Here is a 17,151-nt window from a genome sequence, read left to right as displayed (position 1 = left end):
TCTCTTTAGAATAAATAAGTTGTATTTTATTCTGAGGTGATTTTTTCTTTTTTTCTTTTCTTTTTTTTTTTTTTTTTTTTTTTTTTTTGAGACAGAGTCTCGCTCTGTCACCCAGATTGGAGTGCAGTGGTATAATCTTGGTTCAATGCAGCCTCCACCTTCTGGGTTCAAGCAATTCTCCTGCCTCAGCCTTCTGAGTAGCTGGGATTACAGGTGCCTGCCACCACACTGGCTAATTTTTTTTTTTTTTTTTTTTTGTATTTTTAGTAGAGATGGGGTTTCACCATGTTGGTCAGGCTGGTCTTGAACTCCTGAACTCAGGTGATCCACCTACCTCAGCCTCTATTCCAAGGGAATTTTAACATTGATTTAATTGAGAGAGTTAAAAGAGCCTGAGACTAGTTTACAGAGAAGAGCCCTTTTAGGTAGTTTTTGTTGTTTGTTTGACTTGCCAACCTCTAATTCTCACTCACTTATGGTGAGTTTCAAGTATGGATAGTTTTAAGATGTGGTCAGTTCCCATGACTACAAAATAAAATATGAATTTCCCATGTTACTTGTTTGTGGGAGGTCTTGATTTAGGTCTTTGCATCTTCTGAGGAGCATATCATAGTTTAATAGCCTCTCATCTGAACCCTGCAAAGATAGTGATATTCATCTTAGAAAAAAATAAAACAAACAAAAAAAACTTGCATACCTCCTTATACAGCATTCTTTGCTGCCACCTAAAGCCATTTGCTCATGAAATAGTAATGTTTAGAACAATAGCCTGAGTTATCTTCCTATCAGTCAATTCTTAGAGATTCTGTTAGCACCTTCCTTTGCGTTTGTCCTGTCAGATGGAGAGAAGGGGTTGGCAGAAGCAAAACAGCCTTTATAAATTTTTCTCAGAGGTCCGTGATTCTAGATTAAAGTAGGAATCAGAAGACATCAGGTCTAGAAATCCTCAGAGTGACCTTGTTTGACAGAGAAGATATTTAGATGAAGACATCAGTGCTAGTGACCTAAATTAAGCTACCTAACCTCTCAATATCATCATTTCTCTGCTTGTAAAAGGGAGATAATAACACCACTCACTACCGTCCTCTGGAATTTGAACTTCATGCTCCTCTTACAAGGGAATATATTGTTGACTTTTAGGAGAATGATTTGGGGGTCCCTAAGGGGCTTGACAATCTATTACCTCTCTGGCACTCAAATAGGATTATTGTAAAAAGCTAATCTACTGCCAAAAAGTAAGCCATTTATTCTGTGGATAGCTCAGGTCCAGTGTGAAAAAAATGATTTTGATCTCTTTTTTGGAATAACTATTACTAACTAGATAGGCACAAAGATGTCTTTTTTTCCTTCTTTCTTTCCTAAAAAAAAAAGAAAATCAGAACAGAAATGTAATTGTGTTTGATGGTTCACCCTGGGAGAATGTTAGGTTCAATCCTGGAACACAGTAAATAAGATGATATACTTCTTTTAAAAAGCCTCTAGAATATGCCTTCTCAATTGAGGCAATATTGCCTCCAAGGGAGCAAAAATTGGTTCTTTGGGAGGCAAAAAAAAAAATTTAGATATTATAATGGTTTGTGGCCCTCAAAAAATATATAGATAGGTAATATGTTCATGATATCAAAATTTCATGGGGAGTGGACAAACAGAAAAAAAGGTCTAAAAAGCTAGGGGGTGATGAGAAAAAACTGAGAAACGTTTCTCAAGTCTAGAATGTGCATATAACTGTCAGTTACTCTTTCAGTCATGTTTGTCCCTAAGCATGGGCAAGCTGCACACTGTCAGGTCAAAACAGCTTGCTATTGATTATTCCTTCAGTCTGAGAGGAACTGAGTTCATAGAAAACTTGAAAAAAATGAAATTTGTACCCTAAGGGGTAATGATTTCAGCCAGACAAACGTAACAAACATCTACTTGTTAGAACCAATACTTTGCACTTTAGAATGTGGTTAAGCCTTTAAGGTAAGAGGTTTCTTTTTTCTCTTGCCTCTTTAGCCTTACAGAAAGTCATATCAAGGGTAGGAATCATCTTCAAAGTGCCTCACAGAAAAAAAAAAAAAAAAAAAAAAAGCCAGATTGGGAGAAAAAAGAGGGTGTGGCCCCAAAGGCAGGAAGGGAATAATTGACTAAATAGTAAAGTATACAGCATTTGCAGGGCATAGTGGCTCATGCCTGTAGTCCCAGCACTTTGGGAGGCCAAGGTGGGAGGATCACTTGAGCCCTGGAGTTCCAGACCAGCCTGGGCAACATAGGGAGACCCCGTCTCTACAAAAAATACACAAAAATTATCCTGGTGTGGTGGCACACACCTGTAGTTCCAGCTACTCAGGAGGCTGAAGTGGGAGGATTGCTTGAGCCTGGGAGGTGGGGGATGCAGTGAGCTGAGATCACGCCACTGCACTCTGGCCTGGGCAACAAAGCAAGACCCTGTCTCAGAAAAAAAAAAAAAAAAAAAAAAAAGTACAGCATCAAAGTCAAGAAAATTGATGAGAATTGACACTGAAGTACTTAAGAAATTTTAAGTTTGCTATTGCTGCTAGTATTAATAAACTTTCATATATCCAACATATTTTTCCTTCTACCTTTCTCATACATCTTATTAGTTCTTTCCAACACTCAGAATGGATGGGATGACCCAAAATTGACTTGCTATATACTGGGGAATTTGAAAGAGACATGTGCCCTGAAACAATAGAATGGCCTTTTTTTTTTTTTTTTTTTGAGACAGGGTCTCACTCTTGCCCAGGCTGGAGTGAAGTGGTGCTGTCTCAGCTCACTATAACCTCCGCCTTGTGAGTTCAAGCAATTCTTGTGCTTCAGCCTCCAAGTAGCTGGCACCACAGGTATATGTCACCACGCCCTGCTAATTTTTTTTTTAATTAATGCGGTCTCACTATGTTGCCCAGGATCTCGAATGACTGAGCTCAAGTGATCCTCCTTCCTCGGCCTCCCAAAATGCTGGGATTACAGACATGAGCGACTGTGCCGCTAATGGCCATATTTGAAAGTTTATTTTTTCCTCAGTCTCTGACTCTTCCTTGCTTAATCATCCTATTCTTTAATACACAAACCTATAACTTTGAGGAAAGAGAATCAGAGATTATTTCTCCCTACTTACCCATTTCACGGTGCGACAATGAGCACTCTTTCTCCAAGCCAAGCATTTGATAAGCATTCGTTGCTATGGGCATTTTACTGCCTTAAAGAAATCCACCCCAATTCCCTGCCTATTGATTTCTTAAGATCACAGAAGAAAGTGGAATGAATCCTAGAGAGGCCTTCAAGCTCCCTGACACCCATGGGGCCCACTCATCTCCACCCCCCTACTCCAATTCCAAAAATTCCAAAATCTAATACATTGTCCTTTTCTTAGTTCCTCAGTTCCCCGCCCTTCAGCTTCTTTGTTAGCCACTGGGTGGGTGTAACCAAAACTCAGTCACACTGTGGCCCCAGCAGCTGGGCTTCTCTCTCCCCCATTACATTGCAGACATTCTTTTCACATCATTTTGTCCTCTCTGCTGCATTCCCTCCATTTGGCTTCATTCCCTCTGTGCAAACTTCTGTTTCAAGGCACAGGAGTTTGCCAAGGAGATGCTGGCAGAGAGGGTCCAGTTCTCTCCTTTCTATCTGAAGAGCCCAGTGTCATTCATTAGCATATGAGAAGAATGGTTGTAAATAAACATCAAATGAGGTTAACGAGCTGCAGCTCATCAATATTAATGAAGTCCACCTCACAGCCTTGGTATGAGGTACCAATGGCTCTAATCACAAGAAGCAGTTTCATAAGGCCCCAGTTACAGGGCAGGAAGGGTTAGATATCCAGCCTGTTGAAATGTTTGTCATTTTATGACCCCAGGAATGCTGCAGGGTAAGGCGGTCTGATACCAGATCTGTGCTTGCAAGCCCCTCTTGTGTTCAGATTACATCTGTTTGTCTCAACAGGTGGAAGCCTAGGAAAAGGCTGTATCTGCTAAGCCAGAATCTGGGGTGGGAATACCCCAGGTCAATCTGCAGTTCCCAAATCAAAATGAAGTTCCAGAGTACCAGGGTTTGATTTCTCATTGTCCTTCCATCAGTTACCCCAGATAACCCAAACACTTGTTGCCAGTGTAGTGAAGGACGACGGTCTGAGGATCTTCTAAGCCCAGCTTGGTAAGGAATGAAGAAACTCCCATTTCATGTAGCTCATGTGCCCGCCAGCCACCATTTAAGTACCTGTGCCTATTATTTAGAGGATTCAAATAGTAACAAGGGCCAGGCATGGTGGCTCATGCCTGTAATCGCTACACTTTGGGAAGCAGAGGTGAGGGGATCACTTACGGTGAGGAGTTCCAGACCAGCCTGAGCAACATAGGGAGACCTCTCTCAAAAACAATAAATAGATAAAAATTTTAAAAGTAGTTGGGCGTGCTGTCATGTGCCTGTATTCCCAGCTACTCAGGAGGCTGAGGTGCGAGGATCACTTGAGCCTAGGAGTTTGAGGCTGTGGTGAGCCATGATCATACCTCTGTACTCCAGCATGGGCAACAGAGTGAGACTCTGTCTCTGAAAAAAAAAATTTTTTTTAATTAAAAGAAACAGTAAGAACAGCTATCATTTATTGAACTCTTACTGTGTCCTAGGCATGGTACTAAACATTTTTGTTATATAATCCTCACAATAATCCCATGAAGCTATTTCCATTTTACAGATGAGAAAGTTGAAACTCACCGATTTGATGTCATGGGTCTAAGATCACACATCAGCAAGTGGCAGAAGAGGAGCTCAGATTTCGATCTGTCTGACTGCAGAGCCCATGCTCTTACTTCCTACCCTCTGTGGTATCATCTCAGAGCCAATCACATAAAATGCAAGCTTTTGTGCTGCTCCTTCTCGTCAAAGATGTGTGTCCTTCTCCAGTTTCAAGGGACTAAACACAAAGTAGTTCCCTGGAAGTAGAATCAGAAGACTTTAGAATTAATTTTTTTAAGTCCAAGCACCTCTTTGAAATTATTTTTAGAAAGGAAACTTTCATTAAACATGTTTTCCTTGATATATAAATTTGGGGTCAGAGGGATTAGGCTTAGAGAATATGTGTGTGTATGCACAACCCAGTATGTATTGATAGCCGTGATACTGATTTATCCACCTTGTCACACTAGTTCCTTTTATGATTAAGCACACACCTTGCATGAGGTCAGTGACCATAGAACACAGAGAAACCGCTCCGTGGCTGATCTGAGCCTATGATCCTAGCCTCAATTACCTTGTTTCAACAACAACGCCTGGTTTATTACTTAAAATACTATCATTGTACTTTGTCTTGGGGGTGGGAAGGAGAACCGATCAAATTTGTTGTTATCACAAAAGCTACACCTGATTGTTTGTAAAGAAGGACTTCTAGTGAAAGGATGAAAGTGAAACAGCTACTTCTCTTTCTTCCATTTTTCTCCTTGAAAATTCAGGGACCTAGGCCAAGGCAGGCAGATCACTTGAGGCCAGGAGTTCAAGACCTGCCTGGCCAACATGGCAAAACCCCATCTCTACTAAAAATACAAAAATTAGCCAGGCATGGTGACACGCGCCTGTAGTCCCAGGTACACGGGAAGCTGAGACACGAAAATTGCTTGAACCCAGGAGAGAGAGGTTGCAGTGAGCCAAGATCACACCACTGCACTCCAGCCTGGGTGATAGAGCAAGATCCTATCTCAAAAAAAAAAAAAAAAAAGAAAAGAAAAGAAGAGAAAAGAAAAAGAAAGAAAGAAAGAAAACTCAAGGACCTTACTTGGTAATTTTTACCTAGGCAAAACGCCCAGGAATGTTTCCACAGAATGGCACCCAAAGCCCACCCATGCAGGAGCTCTTCCTGCCACCAAGGTAACCAAGACTAGGAAGCAATTGAAACTGGGCCTTCCTTTCCCAGGCCTGTGGCTGTCAACTTGGCTCAGAAAGGGGCAGACTGATGACTTTGTCTCCTTACCCAGTCACACTACCACACAGTTCTCATTTGAGCCTGGTCACATGGCTGTGCCTTCTTATGGCCAAACAAGGGTTCTTTGCACCCTGGGTTTGGCCTGAGCATCATTAGATGAAACCATCAGGACCCCCAAACCTTGAAGCTTTTGCAGGGGAAATTGCATGCAGGGATGGGAAGGAGGGGCTGAGCTGTGTAGTGGAGCAGCGGATGGTGTGCAGTCGGGATGTTTGCAAGAGCCAAGGGGTTAGTTCATTGCTGCTTTGTATACTCAGGCACACCAGAAAACTCAGATTAATAGGCTGTTTATTCTTCAGCATGTTCCTTGAATCAAAGGCTCTGGATGGTGTTATTCAAGAGTGTTTGTGAGAGCGCCCTGGAACACTCCTCCTGGGCTCCGCTCACTGAAGAAAAACGATTGAGTCCTTTCATTTCCTGGGCAGCATCCCTCTCACTCATTGCTCACTGTAGTATAAAGGTCTGCAGAACCTTTGTTAGAAACAAGATCTTTTGTTCTGTCCTTATGAGGTCCCATTACCTATACTGCACCTTGATCTGTTGGAGTGTAATTATTTAATGTTCCTGTCTTTTGCGCTACCTGAACCTAATGAATGCAGTCCACTCTATCTCAGGGAGTTGTTTTGTTTTGGTTTTTTGCCTCTATTTGGCACCAGTTTCCTGTTGGGACAGTATTGTCTTTTTTTTTTTTTTTCCCAAGGAGTTTGTCCAGGAGGGAAGGAGACATCCACCTGAACCCTACTCTGTGAAGCAAATGAATATTTTTTTTTATTAGAAGATTCTCCTAAAATGAGAATCGCTGAACCCAGGGAGGCGGAGGTTGCAGTGAGCCGAAAATTGTGCCACTGTACTCCAGCCTGGGTGACAGAGTGAGACTCCGTCTCAAAAAAAAAAAAAAAAAAAAAAAAAGAAGATTCTCCTAAAATGTTCGGAAGTTTGTTCATACCTGGGAATTGAAGCATATTGAATTACGAAAGAGTTACTTCCTCCACCCCTACCACCTGCAGTAGAGATTTATACTGGAGAAGGTGGCAAAAAAAGTTAGGAGAGAAACTGCTCGGTACAATTCCCCCCAGTTCCCTTGGGGCAGCAGTGTGCTGCACATGAGGGATCACTGTACCTTGTTCCCCCAGCAGTGATACTGCTCTGTGGCCAGGCAAATACTGTAGTCCAGGCCTTCCACAACTTCTGCATGTGCGTGCGCGTGCACACACACACGCACAAAACTATACCCCTACTAGGCATCCCCTTAATACAGAGGCATCCAGTATATTGCAAAGGTACTCATCATTATACACAATGCAAACACTCAGCACATTTGTAGGCACTCATTTATATCAAACAAACCCAGTACTAATAATAAGCAATAGTTTGGGATCTGGCACAACACTTAATTACCACAGCCAGAGGCCAGAAAATGAAATCAGGGTCATATATCTGAATCTTTCTGGCATCCTATAGCCCAAAGCACCACCAGGGAGGTACACCTTGGAGCAATGGGAGCGCTGTCATCCAGAAGACACTGTCCCCTCACTTTCCTCCAAAACCAGCACAGCTGTTTGGATGAGGGCTATCTGCCGTATTTACAGTGAGACTAAGATATATATACACACCCTGGCGCTTCGCCTGATTTCTTCTGTGAAGTCCATCTGTTTATCCAGTTCCAGATCCCAAAAGGCAGTCACCAAAAACTAAATAGTGAGAAGGGACAGGGTTTTTTTTCTTTCTTTTTTGATAAACATGTTACAGTGAACAAAACAGATTTTGCAAACACATTCCATCTAGTAAATCTTACCTCACAGCTGTGTGAGAAGGACTTGGAGGAGAAAAGGATGGGGAGCAGGAGGGTCTCAGGACTTGATTGGAGAATCAGAAACCCACAAGGGTGGGACAGTTCAGTACTATCTACTTTTTTTTTTTCTTTTTCTTTTTCTTTTTTTTTTTTTAACAAAAGTTTATTCTTAAATGTACAACAGCTCCAAGACAACACTTAATTCCAGCTTTAGATGGCAAAAGATGTTACGGCAGGGAATATAGATGTTTAAATAAGGATGAAATAAAGGGTCACCGTCTCCTCAGGCACGAGGAACAGCTTACTTTTTGCCAGATTTCTTAATTCCACCTGTGGCCAAGGGCCCCTTCCCCGCAGCCTTCTCTTTTAGCTCCTCGAGTTTCTTCTGCTCCTCTTTTTGTTTCTGCTTGAAAGCCTTATCTTCCTCGTCCATCTCCTTAGCCTGCTTCTTAGGCTGTTTCAGTGACTTCTTCTTGCCATCTTCACGGCTAGACATGGCGCCTGCCACCCCTTCCCCAGACCCTGCCACCAGACTCTTTTTTTTTTTGAGATGGAGTCTCGCTGTGTCACCTAGGCTGGAGTACAGTGGCATAATCTCGGATTACTACAACCTCGGCCTCTTGGCTTCAAGCGATTCTCCTGCCTCAGCCTCCTGAGTAACTGGGATTACAGGCGCTGGCCACCATGCCTGACTAATTTTTGTATATTTAGTAGAGACAGGGTTTCACCATGTTGCCAGGCTGGTCTTGAACTCCTGACCTCAAGTGATTCATCCACCTCGGCCTCCCAAAATGCTGGGATTACAGGCGTCAGCCACCGCCCCCAGCCTATCTACTTCTTATAGGGTGATAATTGGCTTTTTCCCTTCATTCTAGCCCCCATCCTAAACCTGGGATCTGTGATGGGCTCACCAAAGATAAAGATCTGTCTGCAGACGTTAGCTTCTTTCGCTGAAAAGCTGATCTAGCCAGACTTTATCTTCAAAGGACAGGCCCTGCACTTCTGATGTTCCCTGAGCCTCTCCCACTGAGCCTGCTCTCATCCACTGCAGCCATGATGCTCTCTGGATTCAGACAATGGTGTGTTGTCCCAGAACACCGTATCTGGCCTATTTCTACTTCACGTCTACCCCTTTGGCTAGGAAAATGAGGGACACAGCTCACATCAATAACTTGGATTCTGAAGACCAAGGACAAGCAGAAGAAACTGACCTTTTGCCTCAGAGGCGGCTGGATGTTTGTGTGTCTCTCTTCAATGTGGAATTGGCTCACTGAACCACTCAAGAGTTGTTTTTTAAAAATGTTCTGCTCACTCCTCATTTGCGGGTCAGATGCTTTGGATAATCCAGTGGAATTCTCTCTGCTTCACTGCTGGTTGCTGCCAGACACAGAGTGCTAAATCCTGTCAGTCGGTGACTTGAAATGATGATGTGTGAAACAGTGCTGTGATTTGGACATCCTGCACTCATTTGCACGGACTCCTTTGCCAGTTAACCACAGTAGTGAAATGGGGCAGCCTGGGGCAGCTTCCACAGCCCTTGCCTTATCTTTCCTCAGTGTCCCCACCCTCCCCCATGGCAGTATGTAGCTCCCTTGGAATTCTGTTTCATTCAATATTATTCCCTTCCCAGGCATCATAGAGCAATTTCTTTAACAGAGTGCAACATGCCAGAGACAGAGAAATAGCATTTGTGTGCAGAATGGAGAAGCAGGAAGCAAAACACTCTTGTTGCTGGTTCCCATCTCCCTGTCTTTGCCCTTCCTTCTTTCCCTAGATTGCATGGCTGCCTCCTTCTCATCTGGTGCGTTCTCAGTTCAAATGGTACCTTCTCAAAGATGAGCCTGGCACAGCCGTCTCATGTGGTCCCACCCTCTGTCACTGTGTATCACACCACCCTGCCTGATTTCTGTCATTGCTCTGCTCACTTCCTAAAAGTATTTCTTTCTTTGTTACTTTTTATTGCCTGTCTCTCCAACCACCACTGCCACACATACACACTAGAATGTAAGTACCATGAAAATAGGAATTTTTTATCTGTCTTATCCCTTGCTGTTTCCCCAGAATCTAGCACTGTCCCTGGCATATCTTTGACACTTAGTATATTGACTAAATAAGTAGCTAAGAATGTAGCAATTAAGAACTTCTTTTTTTTTTTTTTTTTTTTTTTTTTTTTTTTTTTTGAGACGGAGTCTCGCTCTGTTGCCCAGGCTGGAGTGCAGTGGCCGGATCTCAGCTCACTGCAAGCTCCACCTCCCGGGTTTACACCATTCTCCTGCCTCAGCCTCCCGAGTAGCTGGGACTATAGGCACCTGCCACCTCGCCCGGCTAGTTTTTTGTATTTTTTAGTAGAGACGGGGTTTCATCGTGTTAGCCAGGATGGTCTCGATCTCCTGACCTCGTGATCCGCCCGTCTCGGCCTACCAAAGTGCTGGGATTACAAGCTTGAGCCACGGCGCCCGGCCAGCAATTAAGAACTTCTAAAGCAAATATCCATGGTTACTATCAGGAAATAGTAAAGGCAGACAGAGAGTTTGAGGAATGGAATGAGAAGACATGATTTCTCATACTAATTTTAATAATGGTCTTAATTACAAATTGAATATGTTAAGTCAAAGATCACAATATTGAGTCGCTCTTCATTTCTTCTGACTCAGACTAAACTGCCCCTTATTGAGTAGGTTAGGTCAGGGTCATAGAGACCAAGCACTACGAACTTCCTGGCCAAACTGGCATAATTGATGCCACAAAGGATGCCCACTTCCAGATTTCCATTGGACGGTGCCTGGCTTTGCTTTCCTTAGGGCAGATGCCAGAAGAAACTGGCACAATTTAAAGCAGTTTAAAGCCCAGCCTGGGTATCTTCATCTAGCCTTTATTATATTCTTGCCTGCCTTCAGTTCCCAAAAAGACTGCATTCCTGTCTGCAGCTCCAGGGCCCTGCAGCCCCTTCAGTCATAAAGGCCATGGAGGTGGGTTAGCCCTGATCTGCCCAGCGTGAGACAGTATGACCAAGAGAACACATCTTTTTTTTTTTTTTTTTTTTGAGACAGAGTCTCTTTCTGTCACCCAGGCTGGAGTGCAGTGACGCGATCTCAGCTCACTGCAAACTCCACCTCCCAGGTTCATGACATTCTCCTGCCTCAGCCTCCTGAGTAGCTGGGACTACAGGCACCCACCACCATGCCCGGCTAATTTTTTTGTATTTTTTTAGTAGAGACGGGGGTTTCACCATGTTAGCCAGGATGGTCTCGATCTCCTGACCTCGTGATCCGCCCACCTCGACCTGAGAACACATCTTTTAGTCCGGCAGACACATGGCACTCTTCTCCTCAAGAGTCCTTCACCCAAACGAGAATTTTTAGCTTCTCAGAAGTTATCCTTTGTCTTGTTGGGGCAAGATCTGTGCCTAGTGTCAAGAGAGAGATATTAAAGATTAAAGAGCCTCCACCAGGAAAGGGAATGGTTTTGCCTGAATCTCTTAATTTGTTTTTGCCCCCTACAAGTGCATTCATGTTGCTGGGCTCCCTGGCTTACTCCCCGGTGGTTTGCAGTCGTTTTCATCATGACTTTGTGGTTGCATTGATAATCAGAATGAGTTTCCACTGCTGTAGAGGATGCTTCCATGCTCCATTGCTTTCTCTCTTATGTTGCTAATGACTCTCCTGTTGGTTTCAGCCCTTAGCCAAGCCCACCCCACTCCACACCCAACTCCTTCCCTGTCTTTTATTGATAGCTATGTTGACTTTGCATGCCTCGGTTAGTTCAGTTTTCTGAGCACCTGCAGAGAATTAACCATCTCTGCTTGCTGCTGCGGATCACCTAGGCCTTTGATCTGTTTGATTTCTGTACTTTAAAATGTTGAAGGACTCTCTAACCCCACCAAAGTACATAAATGGTGCTAGAGTCCCTGTAGCCTGACCTCTTCCAGACTAGCTCTGCTTAGGGACCAGAAGATTTTCATGTAAATACAAATGTAGATACCATTTATTAAATGTTTTCTATGTACCATTTTACTGTTCTAAGCACTTAACGTGAATATTTCATTTGATTTTTGCTTGTAGAGCTAAAAGGCTATATACATGAACTGGCCTGTTATTTCTCTAACCTCATCTCTTCTTCCTTTCCCCCTTATTCTTTTGGCTCCTGCCACGCTGGTTTCCATGCTGTTCCTCTTACCCAATAGGCACACTCCCTCCTTCAGACTGTAATGGATATTACCTCTGCCTGGAATGCTCTTCCCTCAGATGTCTGTGTCAGCTACTCCTTAACCCCTTCATATCTTTGCTTAGGTGTTACCTTCTCCATGTAACCTACCTAGACCACTCTACATAAAATTGAACCACCAGTACCACCTCATATTCCCTATCTGACTTGCTGTATTCTCTTTTTTTCCATTATACTTATCACTGAATCTCTTAATTTGCCTCGCTTAACTTTCTGTATAGCTTATTTGTTTGTTTGTTTGTTTATTGAGACTGAGTCTTGCTCTGTCGCCCAGGCTGGAGTGCAGTGGCGTGATCTCAACTCACTGCAGCCTCTGCCTCCTGGGTTCAAGCAATTCTCCTGCCTCAGCCTCCTGAGTAGCTGGGATTACAGGCATGCACCACCACACCCGGCTAATTTTTGTGTTTTTAGTAGAGACAGTGTTTCACCATGTTGGCCAGGCTGGTCTCAAACTCTTGACCTCAAGTGATCTGCTTGCCTTGGCCTCCCAAAGTGCCGGGATTACAGGCATGAGCCACTGCGCCCAGCCTATTTGTTTATTTTCTTTATCATTCATTATCTGTCTTCCCCACTGTAAGATAAGCTCCATGAAGGCAAAGAGCTTGTCTATTTGTTCTCTAATGTATCCTAAGCACCTAAAAAATAACATCTGACATATAATAGATGCTATATAATATCTATTAAGTGAATGAACTTTGTCCCTTAAAAACCCATGAGGTAGGTTCTTCTGTTATCCCCATTTTATTTATTTATTATTGTTTTTATTATATTTTAATGTAATAAAACTATAATATAATAGGGTACACGTGCACAGCGTGCAGGGTTGATACATAGGTATACATGTGCCATGTTGGTTTGCTGCACCCATCAGCTCATCGTTTACATTAGGTATTTCTCCTAATGCTATCCCTCCCTCAGTCCCCCACCCCCAACAGGCCTTGGTGTGTGATGTTCCCCACCCTGTGTCCAAGTGATCTCATTGTTCAGTTCCCACCTATGAGTGAGAATGTGCGGTGTTTGGTTTTCTGTCCTTGTGACAGTTTTCTGAGAATGATGGTTTCCAGCTTTATGCATGTCCCTGCAAAGGACCTGAACTCATCCTTTTTTATGACTGCATAGTATTCCATGGTGTGTATGTGCCACATTTTCTTAATCCAGTCTATCATTGATGGACATTTGGGTTGGTTCCAAGTGTCTGCTATTGTGAATAGTGCCACAATAAACATACGTGTGCATGTGTCTTTATAGTAGAATGATTTATAATCCTTTGGGTATATACCCAGTAATTGGATTGCTGGGTCAAATTGTAATACTAGTTCTGGGTCCTTGAGGAATCACCACACTGTCTTCCACAATGGTTGAGCCAATTTATACTCCCACCAACAGTGTAAAAGCATTCCTGCTTCTCCACATCCTCTCCATGTTTCCTGACTGTTTAATGATTGCCATTCTAACTGGCATGAGATAGTATCATTGTGGTTTTGATTTGCATTTCTCTGATGACCAGTGATGATGAGCATTTTTTCATGTGTCTGTTGGCTGCATAGATGTCTTCTTTTGAGAAGTGTCTGTTCATATCCTTTGCCCACTTTTTGATGGGGTTTTTTTGTTTTGTTTTTTGTTTGTTTTTTGTTTTTTCTTGTAAATTTATTTGAGTTCTTTGTAGAATCTGGATGTTAGCCCTTTGTCAGATGGGTAAATTGCAAAAATTTTCTCCCATTCTGTAGGTTGCCTGTTCACTCTGATGGTAGTTTCTTTTGCCATGCAGCAGCTCTTTAGTTTAATTAGATCCCATTTGTCTATTTTGGCTTTTGTTGCCATTGCTTTTGGTGTTTTAGTCATGAAGTCCTTGCCCATGCCTATGTCCTGAATGGTATTGCCTAGGTTTTCTTCTAGGGTTTTTATGGTTTTAGGTCTAACATTTAAGTCTTTAATCCATCTTGAATTAATTTTTGTATAAGGTGTAAGGAAGGGATCCAGTTTCAGCTTTCTACATATGGCTAGCCAGTTTTCCCAGCACCATTTATTAAATAGAGAATCCTTTTCCCATTTCTTGTTTGTGTCAGGTTTGTAAAGATCAGATCGTTGTAGATGTGTGGCATTATTTCTGAGGCCTCTGTTCTGTTCCATTGGTCTATGTATCTGTTTTGGTACCAGTACCATGCTGTTTTGGTTATTGTAGCCTTGTAGTATACTTTGAAGTCAGGTAGTGTGAAGCCTCCACCTTTGTTCTTTTCACTTAGGATTGTCTTGGCAATGCGGGCTCTTTTTTGGTTCCATATGAACTTTAAAGTAGTTTTTTTCCAGTTCTGTGAAGAAAGTCATTGGTAGCTTGATGTGGATGGCATTGAATCTATAAATTACTTTGGGCAGTGTGGCCATTTTCTATCCCTGAGCATGGAATATTCTTCCATTTGCTTGTGTCCTCTTTTATTTCGTTGAGCAGTGGTTTATAGTTCTCCTTGAAGAGGTCATTCGGCCGGGCGCAGTGGCTCAAGCCTGTAATCCCAGCACTTTGGGAGGCCGAGACGGGCGGATCACGAGGTCAGGAGATCAAGACCATCCTGGCTAACATGGTGAAACACCGTCTCTACTAAAAATACAAAAATCTAGCCGAGCGAGGTGGCAGGCGCCTGTAGTCCCAGCTACTCGGGAGGCTGAGGCAGGAGAATGGCGTAAACCCAGGAGGGAGGCAGAGCTTGCAGTGAGCTGAGATCCGGCCACTGCACTCCAGCCTGGGTGACAGAGCGAGACTCTGTCTCAAAAAAAAAAAAAAAAAAAAAAAGAAGAGGTCCTTCACATCCCTTTTAAGTTGGATTCCCTAGGTATTTTATTCTCTTTGTAGCAATTGTGAATGGAAGTTCAACCATGATTTGGTTCTCTGTTTGTCTGTTAATGGTGTATAGGAATGCTTGTGATTTTTGCACATTGATTTTGTATCCTCAGACTTCACTGAAGTTGCTGATCAGCTTAAGGAGATTTTGGGCTGAGACGATGGGGTTTTCTTTTCTTTTTTTTTCTTTTTTTTTTTTTGTTGAGATGGAGTCTCGCTCTGTCGCCCAGGCTGGAGTGCAGTGGCCGGATCTCGGCTCACTGCAAGCTCCGCCTCCCGGGTTTACGCCATTCTCCTGCCTCAGCCTCCCGAGTAGCTGGGACTACAGGCGCCCACCACCTCACCTGGCTAGTTTTTTGTATTTTTTTTTTAGTAGAGACGGGGTTTCACTGTGTTAGCCAGGATGGTCTCGATCTCCTGACCTCGTGATCTGCCCGTCTCGGCCTCCCAAAGTGCTGGGATTACAGGCTTGAGCCACCGCGCCCGGGGGACGATGGGGTTTTCTAAGTATACAATCATGTCATCTGCAAACAGGGACAATTTGACTTCCTCATTTCCTAATTGAATACCCTTTATTTCTTTCACTTGCCTGATTGCCCCGGCCAGAACTTCCAACACTATGTTGAATAGGAGTGGTGAGAGAGAGCATCCTTGTCTTGTGCTGGTTTTCAAAGGCCATGCTTCCAGCTTTTGCCCATTCAGTATGATATTGGCTGTGGGTTTGTCATAAATAGCTCTTACTATTTTGAGATATGTTCCATCAATACCGAATTTATTAAGAGTTTTTAGCATGAAGGGCTGCTGAGTTTTGTTGAAGGCCTTTTCTGCATCTATTGAAATAATCGTGGTTTTTGTCTTTGGTTCTGTTTATATGCTGGATTACGTTTATTGATTTGCATATGTTGAACCAGCCTTGCATCCCAGGGATGAAGCCAATTTGATCGTGGTAGATAAGCTTTTTAATGTGCTGCTGGATTCAGTTTGCCAGTATTTTACTGAGGATTTTTGCATCGATGTTCATCAGGGATATTGGTCTAAAATTCTCTTTTTTTGTTGTGTCTCTGCCAGGCTTTGGTATCAGGATGATGTTGGCTTCATAAAGTGAGTTAGGGAGGATTCCCTCTTTTTCTATTGATTGGAATAGTTTCAGAAGGAATGGTACCAGCTCCTCTTTGTACCTCTGGTAGAATTTGTCTGTGAATCCGTCTGGTCATGGACTTTTTTTGGTTGGTAGGCTATTAATTATTGCCTCAATTTCAGAGCCTGCAATTGGTCTATTCAGGGATTCAGCTTCTTCCTGGCTTAGTCTTGGGAGAGTGTATGTGTCCAGGAATTTATCCATTTCTTCTAGATTTTCTAGTTTATTTGCGTAGAGGTGTTTATAATATTATCTGATGGTAGTTTGTATTTCTGTGGGATCGGTGGTGATATCCCCTTTATCATTTTTTATTGCATCTATTTGATTCTTCTCTCTTTTCTTCTTTGTTAATCTTGCTAGCAGTCTATCAATTTTGTTGATCTTTTCAAAAAACCAGCTCCTGGATTCATTGATTTTTTGAGGGGTTTTTTGTGTCTCTATCTCTTTCAGTTCTGCTCTGATCTTAGTTATTTCTTGCCTTCTACTAGCTGTTGACTGTGTTTGCTCTTGCTTCTCTAGTTCTTTTAATTGTGATGTTAGGGTGTCGATTTTAGATCTTTCCTGCTTTCTCTTGTGGGCATTTAGTGCTATAAATTTCCCTCTACACACTGCTTTAAATGTGTCCCAGATATTCTGGTACCTTGTGTGTTTGTTCACATTGATTTTAAAGAACATCTTTATTTCTGTCTTCATTTCATTATTTACCCAGTAGTCATTCAGGAGCAAGTTGTTTAGTTTCCATGTAGTTGTGCAGTTTTGAGTGAGTTTCTTAATCCTGAGTTCTAATTTGATTGCACTGTGATCTGAGAGACAGTTTGTTGTGATTTCTGTTCTTTTACATTTGCTGAGGAGTGCTTTACTTCCAATTATGTGGTCAATTGTAAAATAAGTGCGATGTGGTGCTGAGAAGAATGTGTATTCTGTTGATTTGGGGTGGAGAGTTCTGTAGATGACTGTTAGGTCTGCTTGTTGCAGATCTGAGTTCAGGTCCTTGATATCCTTGTTAACCTTCTGTCTCATATTGACAGTGGAGTCTCCCATTATTAAAAGTCTCCCATTATTATTGTGTGGGAGTCTAAGTCTCTTTGTAGGTCTCTAAGGACTTGCTTTATGAATCTGGGTGCTCCTGTATTGGGTGCAGTTAACTATCTTAGGATAGTTAGCTCTTCTTGTTGAATTGATCCCTTTACCAT

The 17,151-nt window shown here is 42.7% G+C and overlaps 2 protein-coding genes across 5 annotated transcripts in view; one reads left to right on the top strand and one right to left on the bottom strand.

Moving 5' to 3' along the window:
- Positions 1 to 17,151, top strand: part of CSTPP1 (centriolar satellite-associated tubulin polyglutamylase complex regulator 1) — a 230,218-nt gene that overhangs the window by 162,566 nt on the left and 50,501 nt on the right. The window lies entirely within an intron of this gene.
- On the bottom strand, positions 7,788 to 8,407 carry LOC126935769 (translation machinery-associated protein 7-like). The gene has a single exon (XM_050757654.1). The coding sequence runs from the start codon at positions 8,353 to 8,355 to the stop codon at positions 8,065 to 8,067; it is 291 nt and encodes a 96-aa protein (XP_050613611.1). The 5' UTR covers positions 8,356 to 8,407; the 3' UTR covers positions 7,788 to 8,064.

Source organism: Macaca thibetana, chromosome 14, assembly GCF_024542745.1.
Source record: "Macaca thibetana thibetana isolate TM-01 chromosome 14, ASM2454274v1, whole genome shotgun sequence".
Classification (NCBI taxonomy): domain Eukaryota; kingdom Metazoa; phylum Chordata; class Mammalia; order Primates; family Cercopithecidae; genus Macaca; species Macaca thibetana.
Note: the sequence above shows the minus strand (reverse complement) of the source record. Positions and strands in the feature narration are given on the sequence as shown.

Excerpts from the sequence above, each read along its gene's own strand:
- LOC126935769 (XM_050757654.1), bottom strand. The coding sequence starts at position 8,355 with ATGCCACTGTACTCCAGCCTAGGTGACACAGCGAGACTCCATCTCAAA.